Here is a 17,739-nt window from a genome sequence, read left to right on the forward strand (position 1 = left end):
CAACCATCCATCTATCGATTCATCCATCCGTTCAACCATGAATGTGTGGATTCATTAATCCTACCATCTATGTATTCATTAATACACCCATTCAGCCACCCATCCATCAATCCAACCATTCATCTACACATTCAAACATTCATCAATTCATCCATCCATCCATCAATTCATCTATGATCCTATCCACCCATTCATTCACCAATCCATATATTCATCTATTTATCCATTCATGTATCAATCTATCCACTAATTCATCCACCCATCAATTATTTTATCTATTTACCCATCTATTTATCCATATATCAACTCATCCATTCATCCATCCATTTACTCATCCCTTCATCTATCTATCCATTCATCCATCATCTCATCCATCCATCAATCTATCTAACCACGTTTATCCCCACCAGATCTGATTCCCCAGGATAAGCCCTAGACTAACCTTAATTGACTGCACCATCTGAGGATGACCATCTTGAAATAAGTAAACATGAGGCATAATCGTCTCCTTGTTTGGTTTTTAAAATGTTCTGGGCAAAATGACAAGCAATACTGAGCTACTTAGAGGAAACCATTCCTTGGAAATATGTATTTGGTAAATATGTATTTCCAGCTGCTTAACAAGAATGAGAGTGAAGCACTTCAAGTTATTAAGTCAGTAACTTTGTAAGTGACTCCTAAAGGTCAGAATGGGAACAGCTATAGAAATGTGACATTTAGTTATGCACCATAAGCTTTTGTGTGGTGTCTAACATACTACTTATATACTGAAAGGGAGAGTCAATGTCAGTAAGGTTATTAAGTTAAGTTATGTTTGAACCTTGAACATCAGGTCAAATGTGTATCAGAAAACTTCACATTAGAGCAGAGACCAAGCTGTACATGTTTTATTGCAACTTAATAGCGATACATGATAGATTTTGTTACATTATATTACAAGTATCTTTTTATGTACAGACACACGGTGTTGGATCAATCGACATCAACAGACAACTGAATTTTTACAGTAAACACAGTCCTTGGTTCATACAGGCAAAACAGCACCTGTCCAGGCAATTGAAGTTCAAAAGGTTTAATTTGAAGGACATCTGTCAAATGGTGTATCATCCAAAGCATATGGTGTGTGTGTGTGATATTTCTGTATTTATTAATCACGCATGAACATTTAAAGTATGGAATTATGTTTTGCAAAAACTGGCATGGTTTGATGCCAGGTAAGGGACAATTTAAACACTTAATATACAAGTCTGGTCATAATATAAACACCTGTATTTAAATCCAACAAAACATTAGTATATTCCTATAAAATGCACACCTGAAGTTTTCTTCAAACAAAGTCACTGGATTGTGATTCCTGTGTCTACCGTTTCCTGGATTTCTCTACCGTTAATCCTAGGTATTTTCAGATTCTAACAGCAAATCAAGAATGTAACTTTTTCAGATTTTCTGCCGAAAACACAGCGCAGGGGAAAGCACCATCTATTACAAGCAACAGATTATCATGTGACAGTGTACCTCTAGCAAACTGTTGAGCCATGAGTATGTGTCTTATATTGAATCTAATGCTGGTAGTAAAAAATAACTAAAGAGAATGAAAGTGCAATTATTTTGGAGTGGCGGCACTGGGACGCCCGACCAGACTGGCCTCAATGAGCAGGCCATCCTGTTGCTTAATTATTGCACATTCTTTTCCATTTTTACCCTCTTTATGATCTGGCTTCGTTATATAGTTCCATCTGGTTCAAAACGGTTGATTTTTATTAGGATCTGTATGAATACAAAGAAAGGTGTCTCAGACTGCACTGGGCAGTAAGTGTTCTCTCTGCTGGCTAGTGGAAGGTGTTGGGGTTAGGTCTGATCATCATCACTACTTTCTTAAGGGAATAAGCTCCGCCTCTGAACTCAGCCCAGTAGACTCCGTCTTGGTAGCGACTGCGGTAATGTCCACCCCGGTACCAGACGCCATTCAGGTTGGAGTGAGCGCAGGAGTTGTACCACCAGCCTCCCTTCTGATAGTGGGCACAATTACCTAGGAGATATAAATGGTTAGTATTATTGGCAAGGCAAGGCAAGGCAACTTTATTCATGTAGCTCTTTTCATACACAAGGCAGACTCAAAGTTCTACACATATAAACATTGTCATACAATAAAATAAAATAATAGATAGCCTAAGTAAAAGAAAACATATGCAAAAAATGAGTAAAATAGATCAGCATTTTAGAAAGTGCATTGTATTTAAGATCAGATCAACATACTCTCTGGTACCCACGTCGGGACTCCAATCCGACCTAGAGGAACTTGGTCCTTTCTTTGGGACTCCAACCCGCATTCTAGGACTCTAACCCAGACAGAACTCGGGTCTCAAACACTTCACCTCATAGTGACCAGTTGCCTTCTCCAATTCATCTCTCTTTTTGTTGCACTGCTTACACTGAGACAATAGTAACAACCCGATTGCCTTTCTCTGGGACTCCAACCCGACCTAAAGGAACTTGGTCCTTTCTCTGGGACTCCAACCCGATCTAAAGGAACTTGGTCCTTTCTCTGGGACTCCAATCCAACCTAAAGGAACTTGGTCCTTTCTCTGGGACTCCAACCCGACCTGAGGGAACTTGGTAGTTTCTCTGGGACTCCAACCCAGATTCTAGGACTCTAACCCAGACAGAACTTGGGTCTCAAACCCTTATCCTTTATCTCTGGTATCAGATCATTTATCATGTAAAATAGAAAATAAAGTCAAAGTTAAAAAGGCATTTTAGTAATAAAATAGCAATGTATTCAAGATTTAGCAGAAAGCTAAAGCAAACATAAAAGTCTTCAGTCTTGTTTAAAGGTGTTCAGAGTTGGGTCAAGTCTTAAATCCTGAGGGAGTTTATTTCAGCTATTTGTTGCATAGTAACTAAATCCTGCTTTCCCATGTTTCGCGTTTACTCTGGGGATAATTAACAGATTAGTCTCAGAAGATCTTAGTGGTCTAGAAGGCTTATCTAGTGGAAGCATATAATTTAAAAAGTTTGGCCCTAAACCATGTAGGGATTTATAGGTTAGCAACATGATTTTATAATCAATTCTCTGACCTACAGGAAGCCAATGTAATTATAATGACAATGACGGAGATATAAAAGTCCTATCTAGCTGGCAGAGTATAATCTTCCTGGGTTAGTAGTTTGATTCCCACTGGGGACTCCAAGTCTGCCCCTATCACATTGTACGGTGAATTTGGGTGAGGGCTTCCAAATTGCATGTGTTATAATTATATTCATTATAATTATTAGTTCTATTGCAGCTTTTGTTCAGTTCACAATTCACACGCACAAAAACGTAACACACAGTGCAACACGTACACTTTCAGCCCTCAAGTCAAACCATGAGGTGCGGAGCTATTGATGCTGTTATACCGCAACTATCACAGTATAGCCCTGCGGCCCCCCATACCTGTGTACACATCGTGGTCCCGGTCCAACGTGGTGAACTGCTTGCCGTTGTGCCAGGTGAGGGAGTCGCCAGCATTTCCGTGGTAACGTCCCACCCGGAGCTTGTAGAAGTCGGCTTCGGGCTCCAGCCTGAAGCTGGCGTACTCGGCGAACACCTTCTTCCCTGACCAGTCCTCCAGTGTGACCAGCAGCTTGTAGTTGGCCTGGTTGGTCAGCCAGTAGATGTTCTCCAGACCCAGCCAGTACTCTCCATCGATGTTACCAAAGCCTTGCTGTGGAGAGGAGGACACGGCAGGGCCGTCAGGGAACCAGGCAGACATCCCTTTCAATTACTGGTCTGTGAGAAATGTGTGTGTGAGTGGTTTGGGCCATCTATAGGGAACGATTTGTTCCATTCTACACGGATGATTATAGGTTTGGGATTTTCCTCTGCTGTTGTTTATTATCAGGGCACATTAAAATAAACGGAGCGTGACTCTAGTTTATGGTGAGCGTTTTTCCACTATTATCCAGTTAAAAAGTACCAGGGGGTTCATTTGAGAGCATAAGGCCAAGGATGAAGACAGCGCTGTGTTATCGTTATACTATAAGGTAATTTGTAGTGAACTGGTTTCCTATTAGCACTACATGTACCTTGATTGAAGTTCAACGTAATCTTTCAAAATGATTCAGATTTATCGTAAATATGTTTACTATGTGACAGCAGAAATGTTAGAAAATGCCCCATAAAAAAAATTGGTCTCGCTGGAAGCAGACCACTAACTGTTTAAAATTATTTAAAAACCTCACAAAACAATCAACACACTTGGCTGTTCGAAAGGGCATATTCTCAACAATTCACTTGTACCAAATAGGCTGACTTTAAGAAAAAAAAAAAAAAACATTCACCTCGTATGGTGAGCAGGTTTAGCTTCAGCGCTACTTTGTTGGTTTTGATCTGTGTTTTTACGTGTTTATGATTATATTATTAAGCAGCACAATAACATAATTATACGGGCTGTTTAACTTAATGGCTTGAGAGACTGCAGTAAAGTTCACATTCATATGTCTTCACTTAGACACCGTTCAGGATCCAGTGGATGAGAGAATGCCGTGGCCTGGCCTTGACTCTATATCTATTATCTCAAAAAGGAGTTAGCGTGTGTCATTTCTGAACACATTCAAAACAAACGTGTTGGCGGCTGATTGCTGTCATGAATGAGGTCAGGGGAGCCAACGGTTGGGGCCACTCTGCAAGGGTCACATTCGATGCCCTCCAACCTCAACAATCGCTGATTCATTCTCCCCCAGGTCTGGTAAGTCTCAACCCAACCCTCTGCTAAAGCAAACTGTGTTCCTACCCAAACTATGGAGTCTTTGACTAGGGGGGGGGTGTTCACAACAGCTCACAAACCTTGTACGTTTCCCAGTTCCGGAAGAAGTTGACGGAGCCATCCACCCTCCTCTGGATCACGGTCCAGCCCCCCGGGTCGTGCCTCTGGTCGCACCACACCTGCATGAGGCGGTTGGCGTTCTCTGGCTTCACCAGGTACATGCCGCTGGTGCTGTGGCCGTCCTCCAGGGCTTGCAGACAGTCCTTCCATGGGCCTGAATCAGGGAGCGGGTGAAGGGGAGACACCATGCAAAAATCATTGTCTTAGACATCTGTTTATGCTGCATACATTAAAGGATATCCTGCCAGTTAGAGGAGGAAAGGAGGAATCACCCATTTGGTGGATGTTTGGATTTGAGCTCAGTCTAGGGAATCCCGTATTCCAGCATGGTAGACTCTTAGTATAATAGCAGCCGAGTTGATTTTGGCAGTCGGGCTCGAGGTCGAAAATGGCTACTGGCTGTTTAGCCAAAAGTAACACTAGCATGCGGGCATTTGAGATCCTGATCAGTCAATGGGAAACAGTAGCAGGGCTTAGACCAACAAGTGCATTTGATGTATTATTCTTTTTTTCTCCTTTTCTTTATACTACACCATTATTTTTTTCAACCATATTCCTTGTTTTCCGGTCAATAAATCAGCATTTAACTAAATAATAACAAATATTACGACGAAATAAACTAATCACATGTCAATGATGTTTTTCCACTAACTCAACCCAAACAACAATATGTTTAATGTTGCACTAATTGCCGGCTGGGCAGCTGTTGGCTTTGACCAACGACACCTGCAGACACACCACGTTGCAATTGTGTTGTTGAATTTGTTAAACCAGTTGAGGAACAAAGTTCATGCTGAATTCTGCAGATGCTTGGTTGAGATCACATGGCTTCTCGGTACAAGTCTTTCCATATGATTGGAACATTGCCTCCACCCCATTTAAGTTTCCAACTCTGTAGATATGGAAAAAACACTCTAATAGGACCACTGGCTCCGCATCTCCAACTGGCTGTGAAAGTGTTTAACTTTTCAAGATTTCTCACTTTTACCCAACTGACTCTATCTTCAAAGTAGTCGTATCACAGTCGGGCATATGTGATACATTAGGGGTAATAACAGATGTGGGTGGTTTGAATAGTCAAAAATACTATACTCCAAAAATCACCAATACAGTTACAGTTAGGAACATAAAGGGCAATTCATCCAACAAATTGTCATGTTAAGTAGTTGTGTGGAGTTGGTATAATCCGAGAACATATTTTTGGATTCTAACTTACTACTCAGGGTTCCAATGCGTCTTAAAAAGTTGTTTTCCAGTGATAGAAAACATATGAAAGATGTCCAAATTGATGGATTGTCCGGGAAAAAGCTGGAACATCTCAACGAAAATTTGGAAGTTAAGCTACCAAACATATTTCATTTTTGTGTGGGCTCTGTTCAGTCACCAACTAAAGGTTGTTCAAGGCCATCCTCGTATGATACGTAACAGATTATCCATGCAAATGAAACATCCCTCAATGACTCACGGTGTCTCCACTCGTCGCCATCCTTCCCTTTTCTATTTCTGTGTGAGGCAGCAAAGATGATGGCGAGGTGAGCCTTCTGTCTAGTGTTTGGCGGCAAATTATATATCAACATGTATCAACAACACTTGATAACCTATAACCGGTGATTTTATTTAATCGTACACATCTTCAGGAAGGACAGATGTAATTTAAATAGGTAATGCAGACAGGTCAGTCACATTCAGGCCCGGTGCTCTGAGGCCATGATGACAAAACTTTAGTTGGATCACAGTTGTCTAATTTATACTAATAAATTGTCATTCTATAGAGATTCGCCTGGCTTCAACTGACTGAACAGGCAGTGAAATATGAACCTCTATGAACACAGCGAAGTTATGGAAAATGTCCTGGAACATAAAAAATACATAAAGAATTATAATCTAAATGGAGTGGGAACCCTGTTATTGGCCTGCCATCTCTACACAGAGATGAGTGTCTTTGATTAAGCATCAAGCCCAAGGTCTGCCCGGTCGTGTTCTGTTATGCCTGATAATGTATCCTGCCTCGCTGGAACATTTGACTGATTCATCGTGTGGTGGAACTGGAAAGAATGACCTCACACAGACCATGTTTCTCTATCTGTTCGTGCTCTGCCCCCCCCCCCCCCCCCACCTCCCCTTGATTCCCGCCTACTCTGCCACTCTCCCTGTTTGCTCCTCCTGCACACTCCATTCATTCCGTACAATGGATCTCTTACTCATAATGTCCAAGGATTTGTGTTACTTTAAGGGTGTAAATTGCGTGACTGTGCGCAGGAAACCACTTGCATCCATGCAAATATTCCCCACAAAGGCTACCGTTCACATGCGGGCCCAGGGCAAAAGGCGAGCGGTCGCACCAAATGTCAATGGAAAAAGCGTGAAGTGGGCACGAAGTCGCACCCTGATTGGTGTGGTCCAATCCCTTTCTTTAAAACGGAGGCTGGTGTTGCTAAAATGCACAAGCTGAAAAGGCTATTCTCTACACTTGACAACCAAAGGACAAAGGACTGTTCAGAGGAGTTTTTACTCTTAATCGTCAAGTAACATGTGTTTTAAAGATCAACTTGGCTTAAGCTTATCAAGCGTTCTCATAGAAAGACATTTTTTAAACACACACCTTTGTGTTTGCGCCAAGACTATTTTTGCTCTGGGTGTGTGTGGGGTATATTATATACATTTACAAAGAATAGCACAATTTCCCACTGTAATGTCAATATAAGTGCTTCCATTCTGCTACTGGCTCAACCTCTGATTCAAACCTTTCACAACCTTTCACAACCTTTGATTGTGGCCTATTCAGTAAGAATCGACCCATAAATGACTGGACTCACTTTTCCCACATAACAAAGGATTATCTTTGTCAGGAAAGAAAACCTGATTTATTTTCATCTGAGACACGACAGACTCACCAGAGGGTTTGTCCGTGGTGGAGGGGCTGTGCGTCCCGCCAGGCATGGTCGGCAGCACCGGCGACTTCTGGTCGCTCTGGATCTCGTTGGTGATCTGGTTGTTGAGCCGTGGTGCGACGGGGGGCTGGAAGGGCCTGTTGAGCGGTGGGGCCGCCGGTGGCGGCTGCGGCCGAGGCTGTGGCCGAGGCTGGGGCTGAGGAACCGGCTGGGGTCGGGGGACGGACCGGGGCATGGGGCGACTCTGGCAGTGCTCCTCCAGCAGGACGATGAGGGCAGACTGGTTGTTGGCTAAGGAGGCCAGGTGCTGGTACTTGTGCTCCAGGTCTTTGTACCGGCTGGTGAGCAGTTGCATCTCAGAGGTTTGATTCAGGATTTTGTTCTCCATCTGAGCCAGCTCCAGGGCATTGTCTCTCTTCCTGATGATCTCGTGGAGCAGCTGCATGTACAGCTGGGTGACTCTGGAGTTCATGTTGCGGCTCTCCTTCCTCAGCAGTTTGACCTCGTTCACGATGCCGCCGTCCACCTCCACCAGCTGCTGCAGGGTCTCGATCTGCCTCTTCTGCTTCAGCAGCTCCACGTTCAGCAGCTCGAGCTCCTGCTTGTTCACCCGGTTCTCCTGCAGGCCCTCGGGATCCTTGGAGTTGACACAAATGGCCCCGGTGACCTTCTGCTGGGGAACGATGAACGTGTAGGAGCACTTGTCCTGCTGCGGGTCGGGAGGGGCCCGTTTGCTCCTCCCCGCATACAGGAACTCCCTCTCGAGGCCCTCGTCGCTGCTCTCAAACTCCTGGGCCTTCTGCGGTCCACCAGCAGCGTGGCCGGTGGTCGGACCACCATCGGGGGGGCTCCCCTGAATGTTCTCTGCTCCGCTGGCCAGTCCATACACGAGAAGGAGCCCCAGCAGCACCACCGAAGGGGGCTCCATGAGAGAGGTTCAAACTCACCAAAGCCTGAGGAAGATTTAAGAAGACGTTACGACATTGTAGGAACAAGGGACAGATTGATGTCTGGAGTGATTACCAATTGACTTATTATTGTCTGCTAAGTTGATCCGTCACAGTGTCTCCCAGTACGTAGCCGAGATATTTTGCCAGAACTGTTCTGACCTTGCGGAATCAAAACCTATTCTTACTATTGTGGTTTAGGAAACTCCTTCAGAACTTGGCTGCAGATTCGCTCTGACAGGACGTCAATGGAGTCCCTTCACAGTTGGGGTGATTTAGCCCAGAAGCAGCCCTTTTCCCCCAGGACGCCCTGGTTTGAGCCTCAGTAACCTCACAGATGTAGGAAGGCGCACTGCTCAGGGAGTTTTAGCTTTTTGTCCGGGCGAGCCCTACTCATTACAACTCTCCACTACGGCTGGCTGTTAAAGCTACCGGAGAATACGGGCCGTTGAACAGTTCAGTGCTGAAACCAGACACACGACAGCCAATGCACGCACCAACAGATGCTGTGTCTTAAAATGCTGCAGTAAATCCAGCACCTCATTGCTAAGGAACGGAATATTTGTAATGTAGACATGAGACAACGTCATGTTTACTACCCGGCAAGTTTGGTCATTAATAAAGACGTATTTGTGACCTGATGCTGCCAAGCTAGTCCAGTAGTCCACCTCTCTTCAAGTGTATTCAAGAGGGGATGTTTGAAAGCTGCAAATCTTCCTTCACTCCTCCAAAGTCAAATATTTTCTTTATCTAATGATGAGCTCAGCTCCCTAGTGGCAGTTTGTAGTGAGTCTGTTCCTTCACTGTCGACGTGATTCTGTTTAGCTTAGCCAGTGGTCTTGGCCCGGGTTCCCCCTTTGGGTAAATACCGCTGTTAGGCCATAACACATGAAAACACTCCTATTTGTGCTCTTCCACAGGTCAGGGCATCTTTGCTCATGGAAAATGTAATGAAATTAAACGAAAAAATAAACTAAGAAGACACTAGAAAATGTGGCTGAACATAGTTCAGCTTTGGTTATCAATTGTGTTACATCACATATAAGCAATGGCCCTGACCAAATGAGTTAAACAAGTCCATCCACACAAAGATAGCGAGACGGACAGAGGGACAGAGAAGAAGAGAGACGGACAGAAGGGATTGACAGCCAGACAGACGGACTGTCGGCAGGGTTTGATTCTGGTATTATTAGAAGTGACGGGGGCTATGTGGGGTCGGGCCGGGGGGAAGGGGTGCTGTGTCCAGAGGAGAATGTGACTTCTGTGTAAGGATAGCAAGGGGCTTTAACCCCAGGGGTCAGTCATTGAAAAATGCTGCAGATTGGATTACAGTGGAGCCCAGCGGAACACCTCTGCACCGCCAGCAAGAGGCACCCATCCGATCAAAACGCATTGCATGAATGTTTCTATTGGCCCTGGATTGAGAGTTGAAGAAACATGCAAGGGTCATTCACCAGTCTTAAAGCTTAATCGCTCTCTCTCTCTCTCTCTCTCTCTGTCTCTCTCTCTCTCTCTCTCTCTCTCTCTCTCTCTCTCTCTCTCTCTCTCTCTCTCTCTCTCTCTCTCTCTCTCTCTCTCTCTCTCTCTCTCTCTCTCTCTCTCTCTCTCTCTCTCTCTGTCTCTCTCTCTATCCATCTGTCTCTCTCTTTCTCTCTCTCTCTCTCTTTTCTCTCTGTCTCTCTCTCTCTCTCTCTCTCTCTCTCTCTCTCTCTCTCTCTCTCTCTCTCTCTCTCTCTCTCTCTCTCTCTCTCTCTCTCTCTCCCTCCCTCTCCCCCTCTCTCTGAATAAACTCCAGGAACAGATAACCTAGTGTGTGATGCCCACCTCAGGAGCGGTACGGAGCAGGATTGTTTTCGCCTTGGTGTGTAACTCTGGGCTCTCTGCCAGTACATTGGGCTGACGTGGGAGGAGAGAGGTGAGTTTCTCTCCCCAAGAACATGACCCAGTGAGCCTTTAAACTGTTGGCTCTGTGCTGCAAGATTACTGTGTGTAAACACACTCTGATCACCGGGAAGGCTTAAGTCCATTACCGTGATCAGTAGAAGGTTACTTTATTTTGCTCCATCATCCATGTTGGAAAACCATTTCCATTTAACATTATCAGTCATCCCTTCACGTTCACCCTTAAACCCTTTGAGTTTACAGTTGAACACATGTGAAAAATTCATATTTGATTCAGAAGATCATCACATTTTTGCATTCAATGAATGTTTGGAACCTAGTTATTCCAGTTTTCTCCAATCCTGCAAAATTCTGTTCGCCATTTTTCCGTACTTGAATTATGTTTTATTGTAATGTTATTTTCATTGTTTGTGAAATGCTGATTATTTTCCAATGATTTTTTTATGAAAAACAAGTCTAAACTCTGTTTTGCATTAGCTGAGGAATTTCTTTGTCTTTCAATACAGTAATTTGGAGCGAGGTCTCTCATTGTCCTAATACCACCAACAACGTCGGCACGCATGACATCACCACTCGCTGACTGATGTGCACGTGCAGAACCTTGAACAGCGCTTGAGTTAGAGCTACACTGTCAAGCGGAGCCAGCCCTGTTTTCCACCTCATTATTTCTCTATAGCGTCTTTAGTGCAGCTCACAATCGTTTACTTTTATATTACGCCACAATAAAAGCCCCACCGCTGGCTGATAGGGCATTGTTGCAGTCAGGATTCAGTGTGTCTAAAACATGCTGTGTGACTCAGCCTTCCTGCGGAGGTGGTTAATCTTGAATCCCTCGGGCTTCATGCCTGGGTTACTGTTTATAAGTGTGGGGTGTGTGTGTGCATGTGTGTGTGTGTGTGTTTGTGTGTGTTTGTGTGTGTGCATGCACACGCACAAGTGTGAGTGTATGTATGTGCGCTGTAAGTGCGTTTTCCCTCGGATTCCCTGTTAATGTGCGCCCTTCAAATAACAGCACTTCTCGTGCTCAGACTCCCAGGGACCTGAGAGAGTCCCATCTGCCCAGGAGTCGATGCTCTGTCATTAAGCCAGCCACATTCAGCCACAGGGAACAGCAACCAACCCCCCCTCCACCTCCCCCTGTCCGCCTAGTCTAGTCTTAAATCCCCCCCCCCACTCCCGGTCATTACTGTGTTGACATCGGTGTGTTTTAACGAGCAGCCAGGAGCCGGACCGCAACAAGAGGTGGTCGAGTCGCTCTGTGCTCATGAGCTGTAAAGCACTGGACACCACCGGAGCCATTGATGGCGTTCACACATTCACATTGAGTTGCGGGGAGGGAGGTTAACAATGCCATACAGAGGGGCACGCTCGGCTGGACAACGTGAATGATTTGTAATTTAGCGGTGCGTTGAGGATGTCTTCCTGCCCGCTGTGTCAATTTAATTGTCCCTTCTTGGTTCTGATATTAATGCGCACCACATGCTAATTAGATGTTGGGCAAACCCACTGTGTCAGCCTGGCTGATGTCTCTCTCTCTCTTGCTCACTCTCTTCCCTGCACCCCTCTCACAGAGCCAGGGCCTGTCAGCATTCCTGGCATTCTCCCATAGCTCATTAGAGCCGGCCGGCCCCCAGACACACATGGGAAGTCAACGGTCGGTGGCCGGGCAGCACGAGACGGAGCCACTGGCTGGACATAGTAGTAGCCAAGCATAGCCGGCCTTCCTTGACCTCCCCTCCACCTCCCACCCACAGTGGCTACCAGACAAGATCTACTGACCCAATTATTTCCTACTGCAATTAGCTAGCAGGTAGCGATGTAGAGATAGGCAGATTCAGGGAGATACAGAGAGAGTGAGAAAGAGAGAGCGAGAGAGAGAGAAAAGTAAACACCGTCGGACAGGCTTTTTAACTGCATGTTCAAATGAGCGCTTGATGATCTGTGGATGCAGGGCAGAGCTGCCTGCACGACACCAAGTTTGTGTTGGATCAGAGTCCAATTCAATCTGCTCCCGTTAATTGGAGCTATTGCGTTACCTTGGGAGTGACCTCATTCTTTCCTCAAGCGTGTAATCCTCGGGGTATAACCACTAACATGACATCCAGGGCACGGTAGATCTCAGACTCCTACTCTGTGTACTGGAGCCAGCAAGTCTATTTTGCCATTGCTCATGTGGAGGTTTTTGTCCACCTTTAGGTTTCATCTTTTTTCATCCTACTAATACACGTGCGCGCACACACATTCACACACACACACACACACACACACACACACACACACACACACACACACACACACACACACACACACACACACACACACACACACACACACACACACACTTACACACACACACACACACACACACACACACACACACACACACACACACACACACACACACACACACACACACACACACACACACACACACTTACACACACACACACACACACACACACACACTTACACACACACACACACACACACACACACACACACACACACACACACACACACACACACACACACACACACACACACATACACACAAACACACGTGGCTAAACGTTGGTGATCTGAGAAAGGGTAAGGCAGGGAGTCGCATGGAACTGTTTTCAGTACTCTCCTAAAGTTCCACCTCAAAGCCCCCTTATCCAAATATTGCCTCGGCAACAGAAACAAAGCTCAGATTCAGCAGCGCTCTTCCCTGTGCTCCCGACCCCAGGGGACATCCTGGAAGCACAAGCAGCACTTCCACACAGCAAGGCTCCAGCTGTTTATCTGCCTGTCTCTTTGGGTTTTACTCTGCCTGTAAAAGAGCTTAGATTACTTCACAGGAACGCTCGGTCCTTGGCCGGTCGTTAGTCAAGGTTTAGGACCTTGTGACACTAGGACATTGTCTCCTCTTTTCTTTAGTAGGCTGATATCTTGACAAGTGTCTTATCAGTTAACAAATATTTATCCCCAACGGAAGCCCACTCAGCAGCCTTAACGACCAGCCTGCCTGCCTCTCTGTCTCTAACGTGTCAAAACTCTAATTAAAGTCATTTAAACGTCCCGACCTTCGGCGCTGAACTTCTCCCGGGAAGACAAATGATGATTGCTAAACCCCAAATACCAGAAAATCATTATCATGGCAATTATACATGAAGCCGCCACACTTGAAAATGTCTAGCCTCCAGCAAAACAATGTAATAAAATACAGCATTACAAGTTAATTGCACTGCAATTATTTAAGACATCTACAGAGCTATTGATTTGAAAGTCGTTCACTCCAAGAAAGTTTCAATAGTGTCAAACTATTACATTTACAAATTGACACCCCATTCATGTAATGACTAGACAGAAAGTTAGAGAAACACAATGCTCACGGGATAATAGTAGAGTTGCGATCAGGCTGCTTCAGTATCCTTTCCCTCTTGGAAGAGCTGATTGAAGTTTTCCCTGGTTCAAAGTCATCCCAAATGTGAAAAACCACTGTGTTGAGGTTGCCTCTCTCTCTCCCTTTCTCTCTCTCTCTCTCTCTCTTTCTCTCTCTCTCTCTCGCTCTCTCCTTGGTGCTCTCCTTCCAGTTGTCTTTCGTTCGCCGCCGTTCTCTGACTCACTACTGCTTGTCACCTGAGTGCATGCTACTGATGGTGTTTAAAAGTCTGTGATTAAAAAGACAACCTAAACAGAAGTTGGGTCTTCCTTGGAATTTCCTCCGGAAACATTGAGTACAAAGTTTAGAAAAATCCACTTTCAATCTGCCAAAAAACAAGAAAGACGTGTAAAAAAACACGACACAATGGATGCGTTGAGTTTGTTGTCGTCTGTAGTTTCCTGTCAGATTGAAGGAGCCCCGGGTAGACCGTGTCCTCCCTTATGCCAGGCAGAAGTCAATTTCAGAGGACTGGATCCATCACCTCTGCCTCATGGTGTCTCTCTCTCTCTCTCTCTCTCTCTCTCTCTCTCTCTCTCTCTCTCTCTCTCTCTCTCTCTCTCTCTCTCTCTCTCTCTCTCTCTCTCTCTCTCTCTCTCTCTCTCTCTTTCTCTCTGCTGTGTACTTCTAAATGACGTTGGATCCTCTGGCACACTGTTTCAGCAGGCGTACAATTTGCACTCAGGGCCTGCCCCCTTTCTTCCTCAAATTGAACACATTCTTATTTAAAGCAACAGATCACCCTTCCCTCCTCCTCCTTCCCCTCCTCCCCCTCATCCTCCTTCCCCCTGGTACAAAGAGGTCTGCAAGCATGCACATGACACAAGTCCTACACACACACACACACACACACACACACACACACACACACACACACACACACACACAGACACACACACACCCAGGCACACCCTGAAAACACACACATGGACACAAGCTTACACACCCTACTCAGGTTTCCGTGCCCCTGCCCCCCTGTCCACTGGTATTTCACCACCACCTATTTGTGGCTCCGGACTGGAGCTCATTGTAGTGAGTCAGTGGTGGGTCACGGGTGTCCCAGTGATCAACTCCTAATTGGCCTTGAATGAAAGTGTGATTCCCCCCCACCTCCTCAGCCCATGAACGCTGAGCTGGGGGGAGTGAAGGGGGCAGTGGCACAGAAGAAACACCAAACGCCCCAGGTGCAGGAGTCTGCAGCCATGTTCTGGTCTGGGAGCGAGCAGCAGCTGACCGATGGCTGCGGACAGCTGGAGTCGGAGGTGTGCCCCCCCACTGTGAGCCTGTGCAGGACACAGGTCGTGACTGTTGTGCGTCTGAACATTGGCTTTGTTGTCAACGTCACCGTCACCCCCAGGGTGAGGCTGAGCTCGCTGCTTGAGCACACCAAAGATGTGTCACAGCGGACGAGGTCGCCAGAGTTTTATAAACTTAGACGAGGTAACGTTGGCAACGGCGCTCGGCCTGGCTCCCCTCGAGTTGTTTCTGTGTTGTTTCCTGTTTTGAATCAGAGGCAAAACAAGGCTTTTGTACCTCGATGCCAAATGATGTGGGAGAGGATTTTCCCCTTTCTGCTCTGACTGCAGATCCATTACAAGCTGCCTGAAGAATGCATGTCGCCAAATCAGATTGGTTAATTTTATTGTCAAATGTAATCCACCAATCGAATATGCTAAGCAACATTTAAATCTCTCCTACTTTTTCCCAGTTTGTCGATTAATAAGGGAAGTTGATCAATTCAGCATCTATTTCAAAGACTTATGTTATTCGTAAAAATAATAATCAATGCAGGATATGTTTTTGTGTTTTATCAGAATAGACTGGTCCATTATCCCATGACGGAGACCACTACAATAAATCACAATAAGTCGCATTAAATAAATGGGCTGCAGATGGTGACGGACAGCTGTGTATAGACATAAACTTCTGAGGGAAACACAGGAAGCTAAAATGCCATAAACAGAGCACTCTATTCACTGGCTGCCATCTTGTCATCTCCATGATCACATTTATAAATTTCTTCCAGAAAACATAATAATTAATTTGACGTGAATCATGAATGTGCCTGTGTACTTCTGTCTAGAAGCAGGCTGCTGTGAGGAAAACACCTTGGAGATTTGCGTTGCTCATGCACCAAGTCATGTGATTAGAAGAAGGCACCAGCCAATGTCTGGCTCTCTGAGCCCAAACTGTCCAGGTGTTTTGACTCATAATCATAAGGCTTCAAGAAGCAATGTGTAGGTGTATGTAGGCGGGAGTGTGTGTGTGTGTGTGTGTGTGTGTGTGTGTGTGTGTGTGTGTGTGTGTGTGTGTGTGTGTGTGTGTGTGTGTGTGTGTGTGTGTGTGTGTGTGTGTGTGTGTGTGTGTGTGTGTGTGTGTGTGTGTGTGTGTGTGTGTGTGTGTCTGTGTGCGTGTCTGTTTGAGTTTGTGTGTTTGAGTGCATGTTATGTGTGTGTTTGTGTGTGTGTGTGTGTGTGTGTGTGTGTGTGTGTGTGTTTGTGTGTGTTGGTGTGCATGTTTTCTTTGTGTGTGTGTCTGTGTGTTTGTGAGCATGTTGTATTTCTTTGTGTGTGTGTGTGTGTGTTCATAAACATGTTTTGTGTGTGTCTCTCTGTGTGTTTGCTCCAAACAGTACCAAACTTCAATGCCCTCAGGACCGCTGATATCTGCAACCAGCAACGACTCATGGTCCACGTTTACAATATTATATCATGGAGTTATGTTCAGTCATAAAAACTGTCCGAATTTGACTTCTGAAGTGTCTGGAAATTATTAACTGAATTCAAAGAAAGTGCCTGGAGCTATTTGGAGTGTGAGGGCCATGGCTTTTCTTGTGTTTGTGCTCAGGATATCCCTGGTTAATGGGACATTCCGCTCACATTACCAGTCAATGGAAGCAACTAATTATGATGGCCAAACAACGCAAAATGTAAACACGCTCAGGCTTAGTTCTACAGAAACATCCACAGTGGGCAGACCGGTTGAATCCACCTTTCCCTATACTGCCTGTAACGTATTGATTTGTGTAGAAAGCCTTTGTTTAGGCACCGTGGCGTGGTCATGCCCTGCAGACGAGCCCTGCTTGGCTTTTCCATGATGGAACCGGCGACTCATTGTTGATTGTAAATGGAATGGGTTGAATGTTTCCCCTGGTGCTACAGTAAGAAGCTCCGTCTGGTTTGATGGAAACCACATTCCTGGCAGGAGGTGGAGGACGAAAAGAAAAAGAAAATATCAAAGATTATTTCGCAATCATTTTTAGCAAAAGTGTTGTCATGGACGATGCTCTCAATCCCCGTATCTAAAGATACTGACATGGTCCTGATCAAATCGCATTTTCTTATTATTATGAAGACCATGTTTATTTTATTATCTTTATTTCTTTTTTGGTGTTGGTTTAACTTATTCTGCATGTTGCCCAACGAATCAAACATCTCACTGCATAGCTGCAATCAACGCTGTTCAAATCTCTTTCACGCGCTCCCTTCCATGAAGTTTCCTCAGCCCTCTAGTGCTGCTGCTGTTGCTACTGCAGCAGACATTGCCTGGCTTTCCATCCCCAGCAGGTACAGTAATGCCATCCCATAAAAATTTACAGTTGAGGAAAATGTTACTCCATCATTGACACCTCGACCAGTCAAAGGCGATCTTAAGGTTCCTACAGGCCCACATGAGAGAGATCATGGAAAGTCAAGTTCTCAATGGAA

At 45.2% G+C, this 17,739-nt stretch overlaps 1 protein-coding gene across 1 annotated transcript; it reads right to left on the minus strand.

Annotated features, from left to right (window-relative positions):
* Positions 1–842: 842 nt before the first annotated feature.
* angptl2b (angiopoietin-like 2b) lies at positions 843–14,720 on the minus strand. The gene is made up of 5 exons (XM_056592726.1): positions 13,983–14,720; positions 7,763–8,712; positions 4,829–5,022; positions 3,437–3,707; positions 843–2,029 (listed from the first exon to the last, which is right to left on the minus strand). The coding sequence occupies exons 2-5, from the start codon at positions 8,685–8,687 to the stop codon at positions 1,830–1,832; spliced, it is 1,590 nt and encodes a 529-aa protein (XP_056448701.1). The 5' UTR covers positions 8,688–8,712; positions 13,983–14,720; the 3' UTR covers positions 843–1,829.
* Between the last annotated feature and the right edge of the window lie 3,019 nt (positions 14,721–17,739).

Source organism: Gadus chalcogrammus, chromosome 6 (assembly GCF_026213295.1).
Source record: "Gadus chalcogrammus isolate NIFS_2021 chromosome 6, NIFS_Gcha_1.0, whole genome shotgun sequence".
Taxonomy (NCBI): domain Eukaryota; kingdom Metazoa; phylum Chordata; class Actinopteri; order Gadiformes; family Gadidae; genus Gadus; species Gadus chalcogrammus.

Excerpts from the sequence above, each read along its gene's own strand:
- angptl2b (XM_056592726.1), bottom strand. The coding sequence starts at position 8,687 with ATGGAGCCCCCTTCGGTGGTGCTGCTGGGGCTCCTTCTCGTGTATGGA. Across the intron at positions 5,023-7,762 it reads CACCACGGACAAACCCTCTG|GCCCATGGAAGGACTGTCTG; the intron begins GTGAGTCTGTCG and ends TCCCTGATTCAG. Across the intron at positions 2,030-3,436 it reads GGACCACGATGTGTACACAG|GTAATTGTGCCCACTATCAG; the intron begins GTATGGGGGGCC and ends TATATCTCCTAG.